Below are 21,973 nucleotides of genomic sequence, written 5' to 3' on the forward strand. Positions count from 1 at the left end.
ACCTTTTTATCCTCCTCCTATTGCATATTCATACCTTTGTTTACCTTCCTTGTGAAAAGTTTGAACATTTAGTAGAGGATATTACTTACAGTCAAGTATTTCTGCAACCAGTGCATGTTTCCCTCCAGTACTGTGCATTCCATTTCAAAGGTAATGACCTCATTCCAACCTCCAAGGCAAAAACGTCCCTTCTGGTGATAAATTGGTGAAAATTGTGAGCAATTGCAGAGAAAATTCCCTTAAATGAACCAAGTAAGAAGTGTATGTACCGGTACACTACGTGATCAGAGTATCTGGACACCTATCTGAAATTACAGTTAGACTTTACTCATGTCACACTCCGTATTATTGGACATTAATACGGAGTGGGTCCACCCTTTGCCTTTATGGCAGCTTTAACTCTCCTGGGAACACTTTCAGTGAGGTGTCTGAATGTCAGTGGAGGAATGGCAGCCTCTTCTTCCTCAAGAGCCAAAACCAGAGAAGGTAGTGATGTTGGACGCTGGAATCTGGAGCATAGTCAACGTTCTAAACCATCTCAGAGATGTTCCATTGGGTTCAGGTTGGGACTCAGGGCAGGCCAGTAGCATTGTCCACAGACCATTGCCTTACAGACGCAGCTTTAAGACAGGGTGCATTGTCACAATCATCGTCTCTGTACTGGTCCTCTTCTGTATGCAGTACAAATAGTTTAAAATATGTTCATATCCTTCCACATTTAGAGTTTTCAAGTATTTCTGCAACCAGTGCATGTTTCCGTCCAGTACTGTGCATTCCATTTCAAAGGTCATGACTCATTTGACGTGACGTGACGTTCACGCGAGCATTTGACAGGTCTTCAACTCAAATGACGAGACATTCACGCGTCGCGCCAAGTCGTCTGAATTGGCTTATATTTTGACCATCCCTGCAAGGATTTCCGTTTTGCGAACTTCTGTGAATAGAACAGGAATGTGGCTTGTTTACAGCTAAGAACTTGGATCATAATTTATTGTCCAATTGTAGCCTCTGAAAACACGAACATTTCATCAGGTGTCAGTTAGTCCCCTAACCATGGGTCTGGCTGTAGTAAAAGCTAGTGACAGCAGTGCTATTGGTGAGCTAATTGCAAATGTTTTAGACAGTAATTCAGTGGTCAGTGATGGCGATTATGATAATACTGAAGAAAAGATTTTACGTGAAACTGACACTTCATTTAATACGATGGATGCAAAATCGTACCTAAATCCCCGCGTGTGAAAGCAAAACTAGTGACTTGGTGTGGGTTAGTAATAGTGATAACCAACCAATTACTGTATGCATCTCTCTACAGTCTTTCCAGTGGGGTCAGGAGATCTGAAAGACAAATATGTCGTTGATTCTGTATCGGAGTTGTTGTTGTTGGAGTTTATGGGTTGCTTTCGCACATTGCGCAGGAAGCAAATGTTTACGCTACGGAAAAAATATTGGAATCAAATAGGAAATAAAGAATAGACGATCACAAGTGGTTTTGACACTAATGAGGATGAAATTACGGCCTACTTTGCCCTCTGCATTCTGATATCCCAGGTTTGTAAGCCTCCCATCCAATTATATTGGAACCAAGATAAATGAATTGAGACCCCAAAAATTGTAAAGTGCCTCTACATATACTTGAACGTTTTGAGATTTATCATACACTCTCTTCATTCTGACGTCATTTTTAGTGAGCAAAATTATTTTATATGCTTCACTGAAAACTCTGCGTGAAAATTCTTATTGCTGTTGCATTTATGGCGTTTATTCAGAACAGTGCACAGTAGTGATGGACAACGCTCTCGCTCGAGACTCTCGAGACTGACGTCGCAGGTCTCGACACTCTCGCGAGAATCTCAAGACCGATCCTCCTGTAGTGCAGGCTTTGCGACGTACCAGTAACCGCTACTGTAAAATTGATAGTATATCATTGGCAGTGATTGCGTGAAATAACGTTCTCATATGAAAACGTGTGAGCCAAATACATTTTGTCAAAAGCCTGGAAGAGTACTGCATGTTCAATTATGAAACCCTTAATACCATTAACTAAAGTAGAAACAGAATGTCAGTGTCTTAAACTGTTCACGACTTATTTGGGCTGGACATCTTAGCTGAATAACCCTGCAAAAATTGTGAATAAATTGTGTACACCTACTTGGATACTAAAGGCGTACGTTATTCGAACCTGAGACGGGGAAGATGTGCTTTGCTACATATGCAACCCCCATTACACATGAGTGGAACGTGTTATCTAAAATGTCCGACTTTGCTCCAATTCATTCAGCAGGGGTGATGGGCAACGTTCTCGAGACCGATTCTCGTGTGCTGCGAGTTGTGCGACGTCCCCGTAACTACGAGTGTAAGCTTGATACTTGTCATCAGCAGTTCTCATATGGAAACGTGTGTGACGATAAGGTTTGTCAAAAGCCTAGGAAAGCACACCATGTTGAACTATGAGCTCCTTAATGCCATTAACGAAGGTGAAGACATAATGCCAGTATCTTAAACTGTTCACGAGTTATTTCAAGTGGACTTCTTAGCTGAATAACCCGTATAATTTGTTAATAACTGTTATTACGATGTAAACCTACCTGGATGCCTCACAGTCGTTGTCGGCAGGGTAGCTTTTCGTGATTCAGATCGGGGCGAGGTGTTCTGTGACTATTCCTCTTCATTTACCGGTATACTATGTGTTTATAAGTATCGGTTCATCCCAGAAGTATTTCTGCCGACATATTTTACTTCTTTTGAACAAGCAACACAGCGGGCTGTGCTATGTGACATCATTCAAAATAACCGACATCCACGACTTATGTTGCGTTTCGGACATCGTCTTCAAGTGGTCGCGTACAACTAGACACAATTTCATATTGCACCGTCATATATCGAAGTACCTGATTATGACCGAATACCGGTACCTTATAACATTGTAAGGAATTATTTCCTATGTCACCAAAATATCGGTAAACACAAGCAGTGGTCATATGTTATTGAATGTGGGGTCTGATAACGATGTTCACCTACCTGTCGAAAGAAATGGAACAAACTGAAGCATTTTAGATTACACATTCCACTCATGCGTAATGGTGGTTGCATACGCAGCAAGGCGCATCTTGCCTCGTCTCGAGTTGGAATAATGCATGCCTCTAGTGTACCTACAGTAGCCGCCAGGTTCTGTACGTAAACCACTCATTCGTGTACCTACCAGTGTATACAATGCCATAATGCGTATCCTTTATAATTGTGTTATACTGCGTCAAAATAGATCTCTTGTTGACACGTATTTACGAAATTGAGAAGGCCCATGGTTGGCTATTCGCATACTCGGCACAAACAACATTCAGCTCCGAGTACCTGTAGGCCTACGACACGCTGCTTGCCGCACAATGCGGGGACAACGCTCTCGAGATCTCTCGAAATTTCTCGCGAGAAATAGTGCCTGCACTAGTCTCTAGAAATCTCGAGACCTCGTCTCAGACTGCCCATCATTAGTGTACAGTACTGACCGGGTGGCTTACTTCTGCTGAGGGCGATTTAAATCTGATTTCTAAGTGGGTGCACAGGTCCATTAAACCTGAAGCGATTGGGTTAAACACAATTAGGGGACCACAACCTATCCATAAAAAAACACCCCCACATCATAACACCACCTCCTCCATACTACACCGTTGGCACTACACGTGATTGCAGGTAATGTTCACCAGGCATTGGCCAAACCCACACCCTTCCGTCAGATTGCCACAAGGTATAGTATGATTCATCACTCTAAATCACTCGTTTCCAGTCGTCCACTGTCCAGTGGCATCGCTCTTTACACGACCTCAAGCGTCGCTTAGCATTGACCACAGAAATGTTTGACTTACGAGCAGAAGCTCGACCATTGTATCCCATTCTTTTCAACTCCCGACGCACAGTGATTGTGCTGGCTGGAATGCTGGTAGCACTTGGAATTCATGAGTAATTCCTCCCGCTGATTTCCTGCGATTTTCTATAACCTCCCACTGCAATGCGTGACCGTCATTTAATGAGGTCTGCCTGGTCTTGGTTTCGCCGCGGTTGTTCCTTCGCGTTTCCACTTCACAGTCACATCAACAGTCAACTTGGGCAGCTGTCGAGGGGTTGAAATGTCCCTGATGGATTTTGTTACTCAGGTGACATCCAATGTTCGAAGTCACTGAGGTCTTCTGACCGATCCATTCTGTTGTTACTGCTTCTCCATGGACAACACAATACTCCCCGCCCCCTTTTATACTGGTGGGTCCACTTCTCATGACATCTAGGATTCAATTCCGCATTAAGGCCTGCTCACACTTACCGGAAGGGAGACGCAGAGAGAGGAATTTCCGAGAAGAATTTCTCTTGTGTGCGCTCATACCCATCGGAAGTGCGCCTCGTCATTTGGACTGCTGATCGTCAAAACTTGTCTTGCAGTTGTGTGTGAAGCGTTGATCCAGCCGAACACAACTAATGGATTATGTGTTAGCTCGTACCTCTCTTGGTAGGTAATGAAATTGCATATGGCTTTTAGTGCCAGGATGTGTCCGAGGACTTCGGCTCCTCAAGAGCAGGTCTTTCGATTTGACTTCCGTAGGCGACTTGCGCGTTATGGTCAAGATGAAATGATGATGAAGACAACACATAAACCCAGCCCCTGTGCCAGTGAAATTAACCAATGGTGGTTAAAATTCCTGACCCTGCTGGGAATCTAAGCCAAGACCCCTGTGACCAAAGGCCAGCATGCTAACCATTTAGCCATGGAGCCGAACACTCTCTTGGGTGAAGATGCTGACAGGGAAGAGCAAAGTACGCCATTAATTTGTCTAGAAATTTAAATGGTGAATTATCTAATTTGTTTCAACCATTGTTATGCCCTCATGATAAATTCAAAGTGTATTTTCAAATGAGCATTGTGAAATTTCATCTACTAATTCAATGGTATTGCTATATAACTTATGGCATTTATCATATAGAAAAGTGTACTTTTCAAAAAAAAAGAATTTTTTCGCAGTCCATTTTCAACACAGCCCAGAGGAAGCAAACACTGTGTACGGTATGGACACAACACGATTGCGAAACACCTGAACACTATACGAACATTACCGAAATAAAATTCTGGCGGGAGAAGCGGAAGTAATATTCTCGCCAAACAACTTCCTCTTCTTCGGCGTGGCGCGTTTCGTCTCCAGTAGGTGTAAGTGTGAGCCATCACATCTATTACGCAGCGAAGGGATATTTTTATGCCTTCCCACCGTGTCTCCCTTCCGCTAGGTGTGAGCGAGCCTTTACACAGGGGTGTCTGGATACTTTTGATCGGGTAGTGAATTTCAGATAAGTACGGCCTTAAGACGCACCCTTTCAAGATGCACTGTTTCACATCCCATTTTAAGAAGCTTGGTCACAGTACAATATCCATATATTATGTGGTCCTCATTTATAACCACTGATGACTTCTAATCAACCACAATTCACCATTTAAATTTCTAGATAAATTAATGCCGTCCTTTGTTCTTCCCTTTCAGCATCTTCACCCAAGAGAGTGTTCGGCTCCATGGCTAAATGGTTAGCATGCTGGCCTTTGGTCACAGGGGTCTTGGCTTAGATTCCCAGCAGGGTCAGGAATTTTACCACAATTCGTTAATTTCACTGGCACAGGGGCTGGGTTTATGTGTTGTCTTCATCATTATTTCATCCTGACCACATTTTTTAACAGTTTGGGACACACACAAGGAACAAATGTAAACCGAATGACATACGTCAGATTTCCAGTCCAACAGAACTCGTTTACAAGTGGTCAATTTACCAAAAGTTCTATTTGAATTCCACATCTGGTGTTTTAAGTGTCTTTTATATTGTCATTGTATATTTTAATATTTTTATGTCTTGTGATAATGCATTCTGTAAGGGATTTTAATGATTGTACATACATTGTATAACTTTCCGATGTTTAGAATTTTAAGGCTGGGGATGACCCCTTGTTGGGTTGAAACCGGTCACTTAAATTGTAAAATAGTCATTTTACTTGTAGTGCATTGAAAGGTGGATAACCGCACACCTGTTCTCCTGAGACCGAATATGTCCCCTACAAAAACAATCCCTCATATATCCCCACAACTAGAAGTCGCAATGTATTTAGGTGGGGGGGATATTGAAGGTCACGCATCTGGAAAATACCCAGAGATGATGCGGTCGTTACTGAGGGTTTATCACTGCAAATCTTTCACCTACGGGCCACATGTGGTGTTTCCTCATTCTGCATTAAAATAACGGTGTGGTCACAGTTGCTTTCCTGCAAAGCTGGAATCGCATGCTGTACAAGGAGGTCCCTATAACATGCAGATGTCACTGTACACCTAACAGGCCCACGAAGGTTCAGCTCTTCAACGGACCAAGAATGAAGGAGCTTGTAAAACCACACCAAACAGTCACGTAACCTGAATGCAGTGGTTGTTCATGCAACAACCAAGGTACTGACACAATGCGGTTCCATCAGAAAAACATTCCAACGCCAGAGTTATGGAAAATTTCACATTCTGACTGCTTGCAGCGCCATATTTGTGCCTGGGGGCAAGACATGGAACTGATCATTTTTGTGGCATAATTTGTGAGTGCATTGCTTAGTTAGCATATCTACGAAATTTCAGACTGCTACGGTTATTACAGCCTGCGCTGTGCTGAACACCGTCAGTTTAATTGTGGACACCCGGTATAAATGTTTCATTTGTAGCAAGGCCATACCCAGAGGGGAGGTTAGGGGGGTTTAAACCCCCTCCAAAATAAAAATGATCGTGACAGATTTAAACAGCCTAGAAGAAATGAAAAATATCATAAAAATAAGCATTTGAAAAATAAACAAGTTAATTTAACCTATAAAGTCTGTGCCATCTTTAAATATTTTTCTATGAATATAGTTAACAAATTTACGGAAAACATAAATGGAAATTTTAATTTTGGTGAGAAATACAGATTTTTTAAAAAATGTTCTTAATACACTTTGCACCATAAAAATCGATTTCACTAAACATATAGAAACATCTTCATGTTATCGAACTGCTAGAAGATTTAAAAATAAAATAATGAAACCTCTAAACATATAGTGAAACATATTGTTACCTCCATTTTTAAACAAATCTTTGTGTTGCACTGCACGTACGTGTTAAACTGTCTTCTGCCTGCCATGAATTTACCTTTCTACTTCACCCATAGAGTTGTTAAAGGTACTGCTCTAGAACTCAAACTTTTCTTTCTGTAAAATCTATTTGAAAGTAAAAAATATTTGTTACTACATATTTTGTTTTTAGACCCCTCCCCTCCAAATTGTAACACCCTCTGAAAAAAATTACTGGGTATGGCCCTGATTTGTAGTAGTGTAACATAGCTGCTGCCTGGATGTTTAAATTACCTCAAGCAGGCTCGGGCGAGGGAAATTTAAATCTTGGCTTGAGGGGTTAATTTCATAAGTTCAGTTTCAGATTAAGATCATTTATATTATCAGTACACTTTTTAGCGATTGATTTGTGTACGGGGATGAGGAGAAAGGAGGGAGCTCTCCCGGTTCCGGTAGTACTGCCAACTGAATGGAAATTATATCGATAATATGATCGATCAATATGAATTTTCTAAACCTTTATCACCTTAAACCAACAACTGTGTTACGCACACGTTATATAACATTATATAACATTTCTCGATGTGAATCTGGTTCCTAGCATGAATTCTATAGTTTGGCTTTGCTGTGTAAACAACAGTACTAGTACATAAAGTGTACACCAGATGTCGCACAGCGATGCATAAGCGATTCATAGTTTGTGTTCCAAGGTTGCCAACACGAATCTCAAAGATTGCCGAGGTCTACCGATTCAGCACTAGGGTGTAAATCTATCACTAAAAAGTGTGCCGATAATACATGGTGAGGTCATTGTTGGTAGAATACCAGAGATGAATTGTTTGTTCACACCTTAAATCTGATTAAAATTATTTGGATCAGAATTGAGAGCCTTTAGCCGGGTGTGTGCCCCTCTGCCTACACCACTGGGGTAGGCTGACGTGATTAGGCCGGAAAGATGGGATGCACATACATGCATACATAAGTATCCCACGTCATTCCATCTTAAGCGATGGGTCGGCGAACGAGGCTCCTCCATCAGTTGTGGTCTCTGAACTTCTCTCCTTCTTCGATGCTTTCCAAAGTATGTCCTCGCTGTTGAATGCACAATGGAATTATTATTTCTATTACTGCTATGCTGCAGGAGTTTGAAAGAAATCAACTCATAATTTACACGTCATTTATTTAATAAAATAAATATAACTGACAAACAATTCATATAGTCTCTTATTTTTGTGGATAACTTACATGATACAACTAGTTTGCATTCTTTATGCCATTTAGCACTAAGTTTGCAGCTCAACTTCCAAGATCCACTGAAATTTCACTTCAAAGTCACAAACACTTAACACAACAATCTTCTCTAATAAGAAGTCTGTCTTCAAATTTGATGAACACTGAAAGTAGCATTTCCCAAATGTAACAGAAGGATTTTTATATCACACCATTATTGTCAGGAGTCCGTTTCCTCTCTACTGGTGATGTGTTATATAATACGAGCACTTGTTTGCATGAAAAATACACCCTGGATGTTTTGCCATCTCACAAACTTATCAAGGTTTCTCATACATAAAAACAGTAACAATTTATGACTCACTGTATCCTACAATAATTGACAAAGTAACTGAATCAAAATATTAATGAAGAGTTATAGATTGAGAGCATGAAGAAATAGAAACATCTAAATGAAGAAACATTTCTTCAAAAAATTGTAATTGCTTGTAATCCATATATAAGAGCTAATTGAATGGATGCACACAAAAACAGACTAACTATAATTTTGTCAGAACAGAGATGAGGCAGCTTTTGCAAATGTCAAAAAAAAAGAAAACTGTACAAAAAAAAACTTTTTTCATTATTTTATCTCAATGTAGCACCTTTAAGCCGGCCCCGTGGTGTAGAGGTAGCGTGCCTGCCTTTTAGCCAGAGGCCTTGGGTTCGATTCTCGGACAGGTCATGGATTTTTACCTGGACCTGAGGGCTGGTTCGAGGTCCACTCAGCCTATATGATTAGAATTGGGGAGCTATTTGACAGTGAGATAACAGCCCCGGTCTAGAAAGCCAAGAATAACGGCTGAGAGGATTTGTCGTGCTGACCACATGACACCTCGTAATCTGCAGGCCTTCGGGACGAGCAGCGATCGCTTGGTAGGCCAAGGCCCTTCAAGGGCTGTAGTGCCATGGAGTTTGGTTTGGTTTGTATCACCTTTAAATTATAAAAACCATGCAATAGAACTATATTTAAAATGAAAGGTGCTTGGAAAAATAGGATTATCAATTAATGAATGGAAATGACTTGCATTGATCTAGCCATAGATAATAGTTTGTGTTTTCATATACAGCATACTATGTATAAAGGTGCTGCAACCTTTTTCTTAGGATAGGACATAACTTTCCCTCAGCATTATGGCCTTGATTCTATTGTACTTTTATAGCACCTCAATACCAGCAAATGATGGCTGACTACCATTGTTAATGTCAACACAGTCATATGTGTATGTTGGGTACTCAGCCCGAAGGCTGGTTTGATCCTCCACAGCTGTCATAGATAGCCTAGGGATCACTGCAGAGGTGTACCAGGGAAATGAGTGACGTAGTTTCCCGTTGCTTTCCTGATTGAGCCAGAAGTTGCTATTACGTATCAGTCTGCCAAGCCCACTGAAATGCATGCACCAACCAACACTATGAGTCATATTTTCACACCATTCATAACAGGTTTGGCTGCATAAGAAATGGTATTACTAGCGTCGCTCATACCTTGGTCACTTTCATATTGTCAAAGCCAAGGATGAGAGTGTGACAGGTCAATGAAAGTAACATATGAATATTTTAAAAAAATACTCAAATGGTTCATCTTTAAATTGTACGCTTGACACTTTACAAATTAATACTCTTTGTTACTTTACCTAGCGAAGGCTGAGTGCTCACAGACTTATTACTTGTCATTTTTACTACTTGAAATGGTTTGTTTTTTATTCTAGCTATTTTTTGCTAAATCCATCCATTCGTCTGGCAAGAAAACACAAGAAACAGCCCTTTGTCCTTTTTTCAGTCAACCAAAAATCCCTGTCACAGGGAAGATATGTACGACCAGGAACTAGATATATATTCCTCCTGCATAAACATCTGTTAGCCCAATTTTGCAGTAACAAAATTAGTCACAATGAAATGGCATAAAATTAAAAGCTTCATATCTCATCACACAGGATCCCCTCATATTAGCCCAACTCACAACAGATGGCAGCACATAACTCTTTTTTTTTTTTTTTTTGTTGGTTAGCCTGTTTATGCAAGCACCCATTCAATTGGTATGAAAACTGTCATGCTGAATGTTGACAAAATGAGCACTGTGCTTCAAAGGAAAATATTTGTTATTTGTATTAACAATTATAAAATGGCAACATTTTCTTGACAGCAAGTTTGTAGAGAAATATTTTATGTTCTTGTTCCAAGTGGAAGGTGATGACACTATCTTAGCTTCAATTAAGATGTTCCTTGTTCAATCATAAGTGCATGGAAAGTAAAAGTAAAATGTATTCAAAATTACAAAAAAAATTACAATCATATGATGTACTTTATAAGAAGCGTGCTAACCTCACTAGATGAGAGAGTTGCTCAATGTGCTATGATGAAGTCAGAATGGGTCTGACAAATTTTTCTGCTCCTTAAAATTTGTTTCATGTAAAATATTGATAGCTCAAAAAATCTAATTCATTAGAATTATTGTTCTACTTAATATGAAAACATTCACCTTAAACCGATCATTGTCAGACCCATTCTGACTTCATCATACCACATTAAGCAGCTCTTCCATCTGATAATGTTTAAGCACACGTCTGTTTTATCGTATAAAGTATATCGTATGAATGTAAATTTTACTCATATTTTATAATTTTCAATACATTAATTCTAAGCCAATGTTATTTCCATGCAGCTGAAGATGGCCTAATGAAGCCAAAACATGTACTGTCATTTTTAATCTGATGTTTTTGCAATCTTGAATTGTGAATAAATTTGAATGTTTTGACTAGGTGGAACAATTATACTACTTTTTTCAAACTTATAAAAAGTAGACAAGTTGTAAGGTTTTGAGTATTACTTTTAAGTTCATTAATTGTATAGTCATTCTTCCCCACAATTTTTCTTACAATTTTGTCACTTTTCAGTTAAACTGTAACCCATGTATGAAATATGTCCTCCAACAACCATGAAATACTGTTGAACCTCTGTATAACAAAAATCAATATAACTATAAACGATAAATCGATTTACTTTTGCCAGAAATTTTAGGAAAACACTGTGATTTGAACATAGGCAAAGCTGTAGCTATGTTATTGGGTTCAATAACAATGTTTTTACTTGTTAATTAACAATGGGAAACGAGTATTTGTTTTGCCCAAACAAGGCGTTCCTGCGACAATGGCTACTCTTCCTCAAACATTTTCCAGATTTTTAAACAAGCAAAAATATTTGACTGTTTTGACAATAAAATGCAAATCTATTGAATAACTAACGGTGACACATTTTGATTTGTTCCTGGATTGTTTCTAATGTATTATATTTTAAATTGGCAAGAATGAAATGTACCCTTGAAAGATCATTTTGCAAACTGCCAAGCATTTTCTGAGGTTTGTTCTTTTCTAGACAAGAGTGGAGGAAAACATGGTATAAGTTGTTTGATATAAGCTTTAATGGAAGTATCTAGCACGCTGTGATTTGCACAGCAGCGTTCCTTGGGATCCGCTCTGTAGACAAGAAATATTCTGCATTTGCTAGGTGCTTCCATTCAAAAGTTATATCAAACAACTTATACCGTGATTTCCCCCACACTTGTCTAGGAAAACAAAACTCAGAAAATGCTTGGCCATTTGCAACATAACTTGTCAAGGCATGTTTCATCCTTGGTAATTTAAAATATAATACGAAGCATGTTTTTAATGAAGTACTGTTTTTAAATATGGCCACTGCAGCACTTCGGTCATTGTTCAGAGCATGTGCGCTCTGTAAATACATCTGTAAGCTAGCCACAAATGCCATTACAGAAGCATTCACCCGTATTTAAATTTGTTTGTGCATATTGAAAATGCCTCTGACAATTAACAGTCCTGATTCGTTTTCTAAATGGAAAAGGCTTGTGACTGTTGAAATTCATTGGAAGATAAGTGCACGGAGAACACACTATGAGCGAAGGAATGGTATGAAGACAGGTTAGATCATTTAAAGAAGGCCGTACTAATGTCCACGACGAGAAGCGTAGTGGGCGAGCGTCTGTCATTACTGAAGACTTAAAGCAAAAAATTGATGCAAAATTTCAAGGAAACAGATGCTTTACGATTTCACCATTAAGTTATGAAATGAAATGTATGTTGTATGGCTTTTAGTGCCGGGATATCCCAGGACGGGTTCGGCTCGCCAGGTGCAGGTCTTTCTATTTGACTGCCGTAGGCGACCTGCGCGTCGTGATGTGGATGAAATGATGATGAAGACAGCACATACACCCAGCCCCCGTGCCATTGGAATTAACCAATTAAGGTTAAAATCCCCGACCCGGCCGGGAATCGAACCCGGGACCCTCTGAACCGAAGGCCAGTACGCTGACCGTTCAGCCAACGAGTCGGACACCATTAAGTTATGAGTTGCCTGAAATTTCAAGGAGCGTTCTTTATGAAATTGTGTCAGGACATTTAGATTATTGGAAGTTGTGCTCATGCAATCCAAAACAAACGGCATGACCTGCTCACAAGGGAATTCTTTTGCTTCATGATAATGTGTGACCTCACACAGTTAATCGAACCTGAGACCTCATCGCTTGATTTGGTTGGGGACAGTTTGATCATCCTTCGTATAGTCGTGACCTAGTATCTAGTGACTATCACTTGTTCCTGCACTTGAAAAAGCATTTAGGAGGTCAGCGCTACTATGATGATGATGATGATGACCTAAAAACGACCGTGCTGAAGTGGCTGACACATCTGACGTCATATTCCTATAAAGATGCTGGTTTCACGATATGACAAGTGCCTTAATATGCTAGGAACTTATGTTGAGAAGTAGTTTAAGGTAGAAGCTTACATATAAAAAAGAATTGTTTAAAAAAATTGCATTACATTTTTCTATATCAAAACGGTACTTACTTAAAAAACACCTTGTACATTAGAAACAATCAAAGAATAAATCAAAATTGCATCACAGTTAGTTATTCAGTTATTTTGCACCTTATTGTCAAAAAAGTCAAAAATGTTCGCTTGCTTAACCCTCTACTGGTATCATACATCTGTGAGACGGCTGCCGAACTTTTTAGTGGCCATTCCCTCTCCTTGCAAGGTCCTACTTCTTTCTCCCTTTGTGTACCTACCTTTTAATTGGAGTATTGGCCCCATGCAGTGGGTGTGCCGTTCACTCCGTTTGACCTTCAGTAAAAGCATGGCAAGATCGCTGCACTGTCTGGCAGACGTATGATACCAGTTACGTGACTATTGTTGGTGCGCTCTGTTAATAAATATTTTGGGATTATTATGGTTTAGTATAATATTAATATTGGTGATAGTGCTGTGTTATTAGTTCGTACAATGTGGAGCCATGATCAGGTCCATCTCAATCAGAACAGAGTGATAATGTGGAAAGACAAACTGATTATCCTCAACGAGTTCTGAGAGCAAATCAACCAAACTTTGAAATAGGTATAGAAGAAATGATTACTGAATGTTGGACAACGGTGATATTGATCCGGATCACTAGATACAAAGTGATGATGAAACGGATTCAAAACAAGAAACGATTGATAATGATGGAGGGGAGGACATAGGAACAGGTGAACAAGCATCAATTTTGGACATCGAAATGTGAATTTATGTTTTGAACTTTCCAGTAATTTCTTTCTTTTACTGAATCTAGGTTCTTTTTAAAGGACTTTTATAGCAGAGAAATAATCATTGATAGTTTTGTTTAAACATTTTTGAGAAAAATATGATGGTGCACATTTTGGGAACTTCATTTTGATAATTTGGTATTTTCTCCTCGATTTGTAATTTTTTTCTCGTAAGTTTTGCTGTTACATGTTTGAAAGCGTAGGTTTCAAGTACTGTAATTATGTTCAATAACAACAACAACAACAACAAAGTAAGAAGTAAGAACAAAGAAGTCTGGCCCTGCAGTGTACGGGGGCAACGCGTCCGCCTGTCACTCGGCAGCCCCGGGCTCGATTCCCGGCCGGTTCAGGGTTTTTTAATTGTAATGATTAATATCCCTGGCCTGGGGACTGGGTGTTTGTGACGTCCTTAATCTTCCTTTCCTCACACACAACATCGCACACTACCGCCATTCCAATTACATGCAGGTTCATACAATATGGTGCCAGTAGGGCAAAAGATCCACATGGGTCAACGCCCCGAACAAATAGCATTTAGAAAAAGAAAGAAAAAAAAAACAAAGAAAGTAATTCAATAGGTAGTACATTTGTAGAGTCTGTCAGACACCATGATACCAGTTACGTTACAAGAATATACTCGGTTGCTAACAGTTGAGGGTTAAATATCTACAAAATTTTCTAGAAGAAGTGCTCATCATCATAGAAATGCTTAGTTTGGGTGAAATAAATACTTTTTCCATTGTTAATTAACAGCTAAAAACATTGTTATTTAACCTAACAATATCACAACAAGGTCACCTATGTTCAAAGTTGCATGATTCTGGCAAATTTCACATCTTAATAATGTTGATTATTATACATTATAGCATAAAGCATTTTCAGAAACATGCTGATATAACAATACACAGAGGGTTCTTGGAAAGCAAAACATTGGTCCCAACAGACCTATGTAGTCTAATTGCCTGAGGATAGGAATTTACGATGTATCTATCAAAGCGTACCTAATCTTTAAAAATAGCCACTCTTCCTGATTATTTCCTAAGGTGTGGATGTAATGTAGATATGGCCCCTGGAAACACAATTCACAGCGTTTAGAGATTTGGATACTCGAATGAAACCAGCTGCAAAAAATGTAAAAAAAGTAGATTTTTGTTATCTACATTTACAACATTTCTTAACACATGAGGTTGAAGGTCATGCACTGTATAAGGGGTGTCATTTATTACGGAGAACAAAGCCCCCACGGCATATGTTCTCTGGTTTTCATCATTGATGCCATGAAACAAACGTACTATGTGCGTTGATTGGCACTGCAGTATAAGATTTGGTTCATATAGTTCTTGAAAAAATTATAGATGGCAGCAAACTGCAGCTTTACATGTTATATTGTTCCTTTCAAATCATGTCAGAGTTGTGTCGACTTGACAGCACTGTGCACATAAAGGCGGCCACGTCTGAACACAGACTGAACAACAGTGATCTATATTAACTGAACAGACCTAACAGATCACACATAATATTTATGTACTAATTATTACAGATTTATCTCTTGTATAACAATTATGAATGGCCTAAAAACCAAATAAACTCAATATCAGCCATATTTCATTAGTTAAGGTTAAACGTGGAATTTTTTAACAAAATGAAAAACCTTCTCATTTCAATCAACTATTTCATGGTAAGAGATCTATCAAATGTATTACAGTTTATACAGATATGAAGTAGAAAGTATGAACTCAAATATAGTGAAATAAAAAATTATATAAGTTCAAAACTAGTGTTTAATTTTAAAATCCGATATTAGTGAAAAATGGCCTGTTGGGAGGATTAAAAGGTATAAAAGTGAGCAAAACCTCACGGTGTTAAAAAAAGGAAGGATGTCGACCAAAATCTTATGAGTGGAAATTTCTATCCCTATGCAGCAATTGAAGACAATGCTGCAATAAAATAGTTTAACAAAATCAGTACTGGTATTTATTAAGAGGCTGTCAAGAGCAAAACGACAAATAAAAATTAGTATTATCACAGAGAGCATAACACATCCTAGAGAACACATACCGCAGTACGCGTTCCAGGTGACAGCCAACAGAATGGGTGATGCTATCCAGAATCCTCCACACCATCTGTTGAACTAGTCAGGAACACTTATGGTCAATATATATTGGTACAGGCATGGCCTCTTCGTATGCAAGGACATTCTAACATTGGGCGGGGCCAGTGTGTGTAAGCTGTGTGACTTCACCGGGCCGGAGCCTTGTGTGGGAAGGCCGGCGCCCATCGAGCAGACACTGCCATCATTGGCCGTTACATCGTAATTTATGAGCATCATATTCTGTTCTGTTCTGTATTGATGGTATATACGAATATAGCACTACAATCTCGTAGGGCCGAAACTAGTACCATGTATACATTATAATTATAGCTGTGTACGAATTTGACTTGTATTGATTAGGAGGAACACTTGCTAGTGCTATATTGGCCATTACATCACTAATGACCTGGAGGGGTAGAAACTGCGAGTCCCGCAGGCCGAGAGCCTTCCATATCTGGAGGCTTCCATGAGCTTTGAGAGACCCATGTATCTCGAACGTTCGCCTAGGTGTATATAAAACATGAGCACCTGCGGAGTTCAGTTCAGTCAGTGAGTTAGCAAGGAACTTAGTGACAGGTGGGTTGCCAGTCAGTGTGAGGCTGTAGCTTGAGTTTAGTGTGCCAGTCTGCGGAGTATCTGTCTATCAAACTGCAGATCCATTCAGATGCCTGACGCCATGAGTTGTGTCTGTTGGGGCCAACTGTTGGAGGAAAGCATCACATAAATTCTGGAGCAGCTGTGAAAGAGAACAGTGGAATGTCAACATGGGGCTGCGAACTGAGTTCTGTCAGAGTGTGGACAGCGAACTTCTTCCTGAACCGTGTACACCGGCTGCAAACTGTGGACTGTGACTGAGCGGCTGAGTGAGTCTGTAGTGAAAGTGATTAGAGCCTGTATGTATTAGTTGTAAATAAACAGTGAGAGCACGAACTGTGTGAGTGTGTGTCCTGTGTACTTGTGTAAATTGGAGCTTGGTAATCCTGTGTGTTAACATGCAGTTTTAATAATTAGCTAATAAATTTTGGAAGTAAAACGCTACCAGGTTCTGTTTTCGTTTATCTACCCCGTCAACATGCCTGTCATCTGTCACAAAAGCCAAGAACAAGTTGAACTGTGAACATTTCACTCAATAAAATAAGAAGGTACGATATATTGTAAAAACTCAAAACTTATACATTTCATTATGGAAAAGGAAGCAGGCTTAAGGCTTTTCTGTCAGCCAATGTAAGCACATTTATGGATAACACGATGTTTAAAATCACAATCAGCTTAAGTCTTGGTTGCAAAATATGCCAATCACATAAGTGCATATTTGGAGCGGAAGTCGACGTTTATGGCCACTGTGCTTAAAGTTGCCCTAAAAGCGCTGGTCAATTTTCAAGGCACTGTTCAATTATTGACATAATTTAAAGAGCTTTTACATCTATCGATGTCCATTCTGTCCTAGAACTGAGTGGAATTAGTCGCACAGACGGAAAACGCCTTGATGGTCTGACTTTAGTCCCATGGAACAAAGGCAGATCTCTCCTGTGGGATGCCACGTGTGTCAATACCTTAGCACCATCTCATTCGGCTTACACTTGCAAGGCTGCTGGTTCTGCTGTGGAATTGGCCGTGCACAATAAAAGGGCAAAATACGGAGCAGTAACGGACAACTACATCTTCGTGGTATTGGCAGTCGAAACGATGGGGGTGTGGTACCAAAAGGCTAAAAGTCTGATTTCAGATATTGGCAAACAATTATCTGCAATCACTGGAGACTCTTCTTCAACAGATTTTGTGAGGCAGCGGACGGGAGTTGCTATCCAACAAGGAAATGCTGCCAGCGGTATGGGCTCATTTCCGGATAACGCTCCACTAGACAAAGCCTTTTATCTTACATCTTAGACTTTCAAGCCGGAGTGAAGCACCAAGGAAACCTTGTTCAAATTATCTCATTTTGTAAACAAATGTATTGATATTTTAAATAAATAATTACTGCGTTGATTGAGATAATGTGCCTTATGGGGACTGCTGTAAGTCGTAGGTGTTAATATAAGGAATGATCTTCACTGGGGTAATCACATTAACGAGATAGTAAATAAAGGTTTCAGATCTCTTTGTGTGGTTATGAGGGTATTTGTAATTTGTGAGTATGGTTGAAAAAAAAACCAGTCATGTGCATCTGCCTATAATGGCAATTAAGATGCTCATACAAAAAGTATAGAACTCACACTCATTTCATAAACACACATCTTAATTAATGCCATTAAAGGCTCGTTGCAAAATATTTTATTATATTTTTAGCCTTTTTGTGTGTTGCCTTGAATTAATGAACAGTAGTCTGTATGTAATTTCCTATTCCTTCAATATAACAATATTAATGATATAACAGTATGACCTGCATGTGCCCAAAAATATTGTCCTACAGAGGTGGTTTGGCTGTATTGATTTCCACTGTGTTTACAACTTTTTTTAAATTATAACATAGAAGATGAAAGTATACATTAAAGAAGAATTCCTTAACTTATTCACAGCTGTTCTTCTGAAGCGTCATAGTTTGGGTTTGAAGTGTGAGCAATAGTCAGCCAATTGCTCATGTCATGGCTCATTAGAAGAAAAGCTAACAGTGAAACGTACATTTACTTTTCAGACAGACTGTCTACTGATGTAGGTTTCTTGATGACCTGTTCTGAGGTCTATGTCAGACAGAAGGTAGGGCTACCGATGATCCTTTTCTTCAGCAGGGTATGTTATGTAGTAAGGTGGGTTCTGATAGTATGGCTGACGGCCCATAGTTGCATAAGTTGGCCGCATGGCTTGAGAAGAAACTGACGATAACTTGGGAGGTAGGGTGGCTGCGTACCCTGGTGCGTAAGGAGCCATGTAGAGGGGAGGGCCAGGAGGTGGCTTAACGCATGTACAGTTGCTACCGGTGAGCAAAGAGGGAGCCGGGCCAGCAGCAAGAGGACCACCTCGATACTGATTATTGGTGATTCTCAGTCGAATGATGCAGATTATGATGATCAGGATGATGATAAAAGCAACAACACCACCAACAATGCCTATGATGAGAGTATCGTCATTGTTAGGACTACTCGCACCAGTTGTTGGAGACACTTTGTTTCCTGCTCCATTGGGCTTGGTACTTAAGATCTTGTCCTTGCTGGAGGGTGGTGTGGACCATATTATGTCTGGTTCTGTTGTTACCTTAGATGCTCTTGTCGATGGTGAGCTCATCGCTGTTGTGGATGTCGTGGTTGTCTGGCGATTTGGATCACAAGTCAGCTCATCGTCTGCAATCTCCACTAATAGCTTTCCAGCAAGACTCTCTGGTGCTGTGCATTTTATTCCAGCCATACCTGCACCAGGTAACCATCGCCTTAATGCCCTAGCACTGCAGTCACATAGAATAGGGTTGGATGCCAAACCGTGGAGAGTGATGTCACCACGACGCTCATCCAAGGCTGCCAGCAACTGGGGACTTAGTGTTGTTAAGTGGCTGCCTGTTATATCAAGCCTGATGACTGTTGAACGAGGAACTGGGAAAAAAAGTGCTGGCGGTAGAGAAGCAAGAGATGTGTTGCGGAGTCCTACACACACCGAGGAACTTTTGAGTCCGGCGAGAGCTCCGGATGAGATGCTGCGCACTCGAGGTCCTCGTATGCTGAGTTCTGTCATTCTAGCATGCAACACTGTTGCTAACTGCTCGCTGCTTACAGCAGCATCCTTCATTTCTAAATCCAATGTCTCAAGGACTGGAAGATTTTGTAGAATTCCTGGTGCATCCAAATATCCTAGACGAGGATAACCATATGCCACTAGCTCCACAAGGTTTCCTAGTGGTTTGAATGCATTCTTTTCCATTCTCATACATTGTTCAAGGTTGGAGATTTTCAAGGACTGCAGTGACTCAAGGCCATCAAAGTCTCCAGCCATTATACCAGTGACAGGATTTCCAGACAAATCTAATGCTCGCAAATTCTTAAGTCTGCTCCATACTCGAGGTAAATTTGCACTTAGATCAGATATTTTATTGTGTGATAAATCTAAAGCCTCCAGGAGGGTGGAGCGTTCAAAGACCTTGTCAGGTAATTCAACTATCCCGTTATGAGATAGATTAAGAACATGTAGAAAGGGAGTCTCCAGCTGAGTTACCTTTACAATACCTGTTCCTGCCAAATTGAGTTCCCTCACAGTCTTTGGTTCTCCAAGAACGTTGGCTATAGCTTGCTCAGAAAGTGGGTTGAACGAGAGATCGAGTTTTTTAATGTTTACCATTATGCTGTCTTCTGGAGGAATCTCGTGCAGTAGGTTCCTAGACAGATCAACAGATGAGAGGAAGAAGTACTGGCGCTGAAGTGTCTTCAGAGGTGGGATTTCAAACTTATTCCTTGCCAGATTGATGTTCTCTAGCATTTGCAGTCGTGACCGTTCAAAGATGGAATCAGGCAGTTCAGCAAGAATATTGTTTTCTAGATTCAACATCTCTATACGTGCAAGACCTTCAAAAGTACGCTCGCCCAGTCTCTCCAACTTGTTACTGCTTAAATCCAAGACTTGTAACTGAGTTGAGTTGTGGAAAGCAGACTCACTGACAGCTTCTATTTGATTTCTGGACAGCAATAAGATCCTTAAGCGTGGTAAGCGAGCAAAGTCTAACTCTTCTACACTTTTTAAATCATTCCCACTCAAGTCAACATATTCAAGGAACTGAAGTGAAGCTATCAACTCTGCTGGGAAGAATGAGAAGCGATTGTTGGCTATTGCAAGGTGACGTATTCGTGGATGGATTCTGAAAGATGATGGGAATAAGTAACTTAGCTCATTGTCTGAAAGATCTAACTCTTCCAAACTTGTCCCTGAATTTATATCACTGCCACGTGGAGGTTTGAAGAATTCCCCTTTGAAAGCACTTAATCTGTTTCCTTTAAGTAGAACTCTCTTAATGCTAATTAAACCAGAAAATGCTCCTGGACGGATGTTAAGAATGTGGTTATCTGACAGGTCAATGGATGTGAGGTTTTGTAGATTATGGAAAGCTCCATCTGTTATTTCTTGAATAGAGTTTCCTCTTAGGTAAACTTCTTCCAGTGCTGTGTTATGCTGAAAGAATTCTTGAGGCAGCTGTTTGAGCCCTGTGACACTCATGTCGAGTATGGCTAGATGAGGTAAAGAATGCAACACCGAGGTGGGAAGAAGTGCCAACTGTGGGTTGTAGCTCAAGTTCAGGTGCAGGAGGGAAGGCAGCATACTGAAAGCAGTTCTCGACACTTCGTTGAGTTGGTTACGTGACAGGTCGAGAAGTTTTAACTCCGGAAGGGAAATAGGCGTTCCCGTGAGGGCTGTGATGCGATTCTGTCCAAGCTTGAGCTCCACCAGAGTTCCCTCAAGTCCTGAGAATGTAGCAGCTGCCACATTGAGCAAGAGGTTTCCAGACAGGTCTAGACTTACGAGCTGTTTGAATTCTTGGAATGAGTTAGCTGGTAGCTCTCGCACTACATTTCGAGCCAGACTGAGAGATTGAATGCGATCGGCAACAGAACGAAGAATATCACCAGACAAGGCTGCAATGCGGTTGTAATCCATCTGTAGCAGTGCAAGTTTTGGTAAGTGTCCCAGGGCTGAAGCTGGCACCAGAAGCACGTTGTTGTCGAGTAGCGATAAATACTCCAGATTTTCCAATCCTTCAAAAACGTCATCATCCACCTGGAAATGTAAACAAACCACTTAGACCAATTAATTAATTCAACATAAGTATTGGAAATGAGGAAACAACTGTCAAATCGAATCATATACAGAGTGTTTACAAATGAATATCGGAGTGTTAACGCCTTATAATATTGAATACGTTAAACTTACAGTTATACATTATATGTCATATGAAAGAGCAACTCAAACAGTTTTGTTTGTTGGCACCAGTGCGCATGTACGTGCA

General features: G+C 40.1%; 1 protein-coding gene across 1 annotated transcript in view; it reads right to left on the reverse strand.

Moving 5' to 3' along the window:
• Positions 1–18,175: 18,175 nt before the first annotated feature.
• The window catches only part of LOC136860408 (chaoptin), a 239,596-nt gene continuing 235,798 nt past the window's right edge, over positions 18,176–21,973 (reverse strand). Inside the window, exon 9 of the mRNA XM_068229947.1 lies at positions 18,176–21,744. Coding sequence (XP_068086048.1) covers positions 18,757–21,744 — 2,988 coding nt within the window. The 3' untranslated portion in view covers positions 18,176–18,756. The remainder of the gene's footprint in view (positions 21,745–21,973) is intronic.

Source organism: Anabrus simplex, chromosome 1 (assembly GCF_040414725.1).
Source record: "Anabrus simplex isolate iqAnaSimp1 chromosome 1, ASM4041472v1, whole genome shotgun sequence".
Lineage (NCBI taxonomy): Eukaryota > Metazoa > Arthropoda > Insecta > Orthoptera > Tettigoniidae > Anabrus > Anabrus simplex.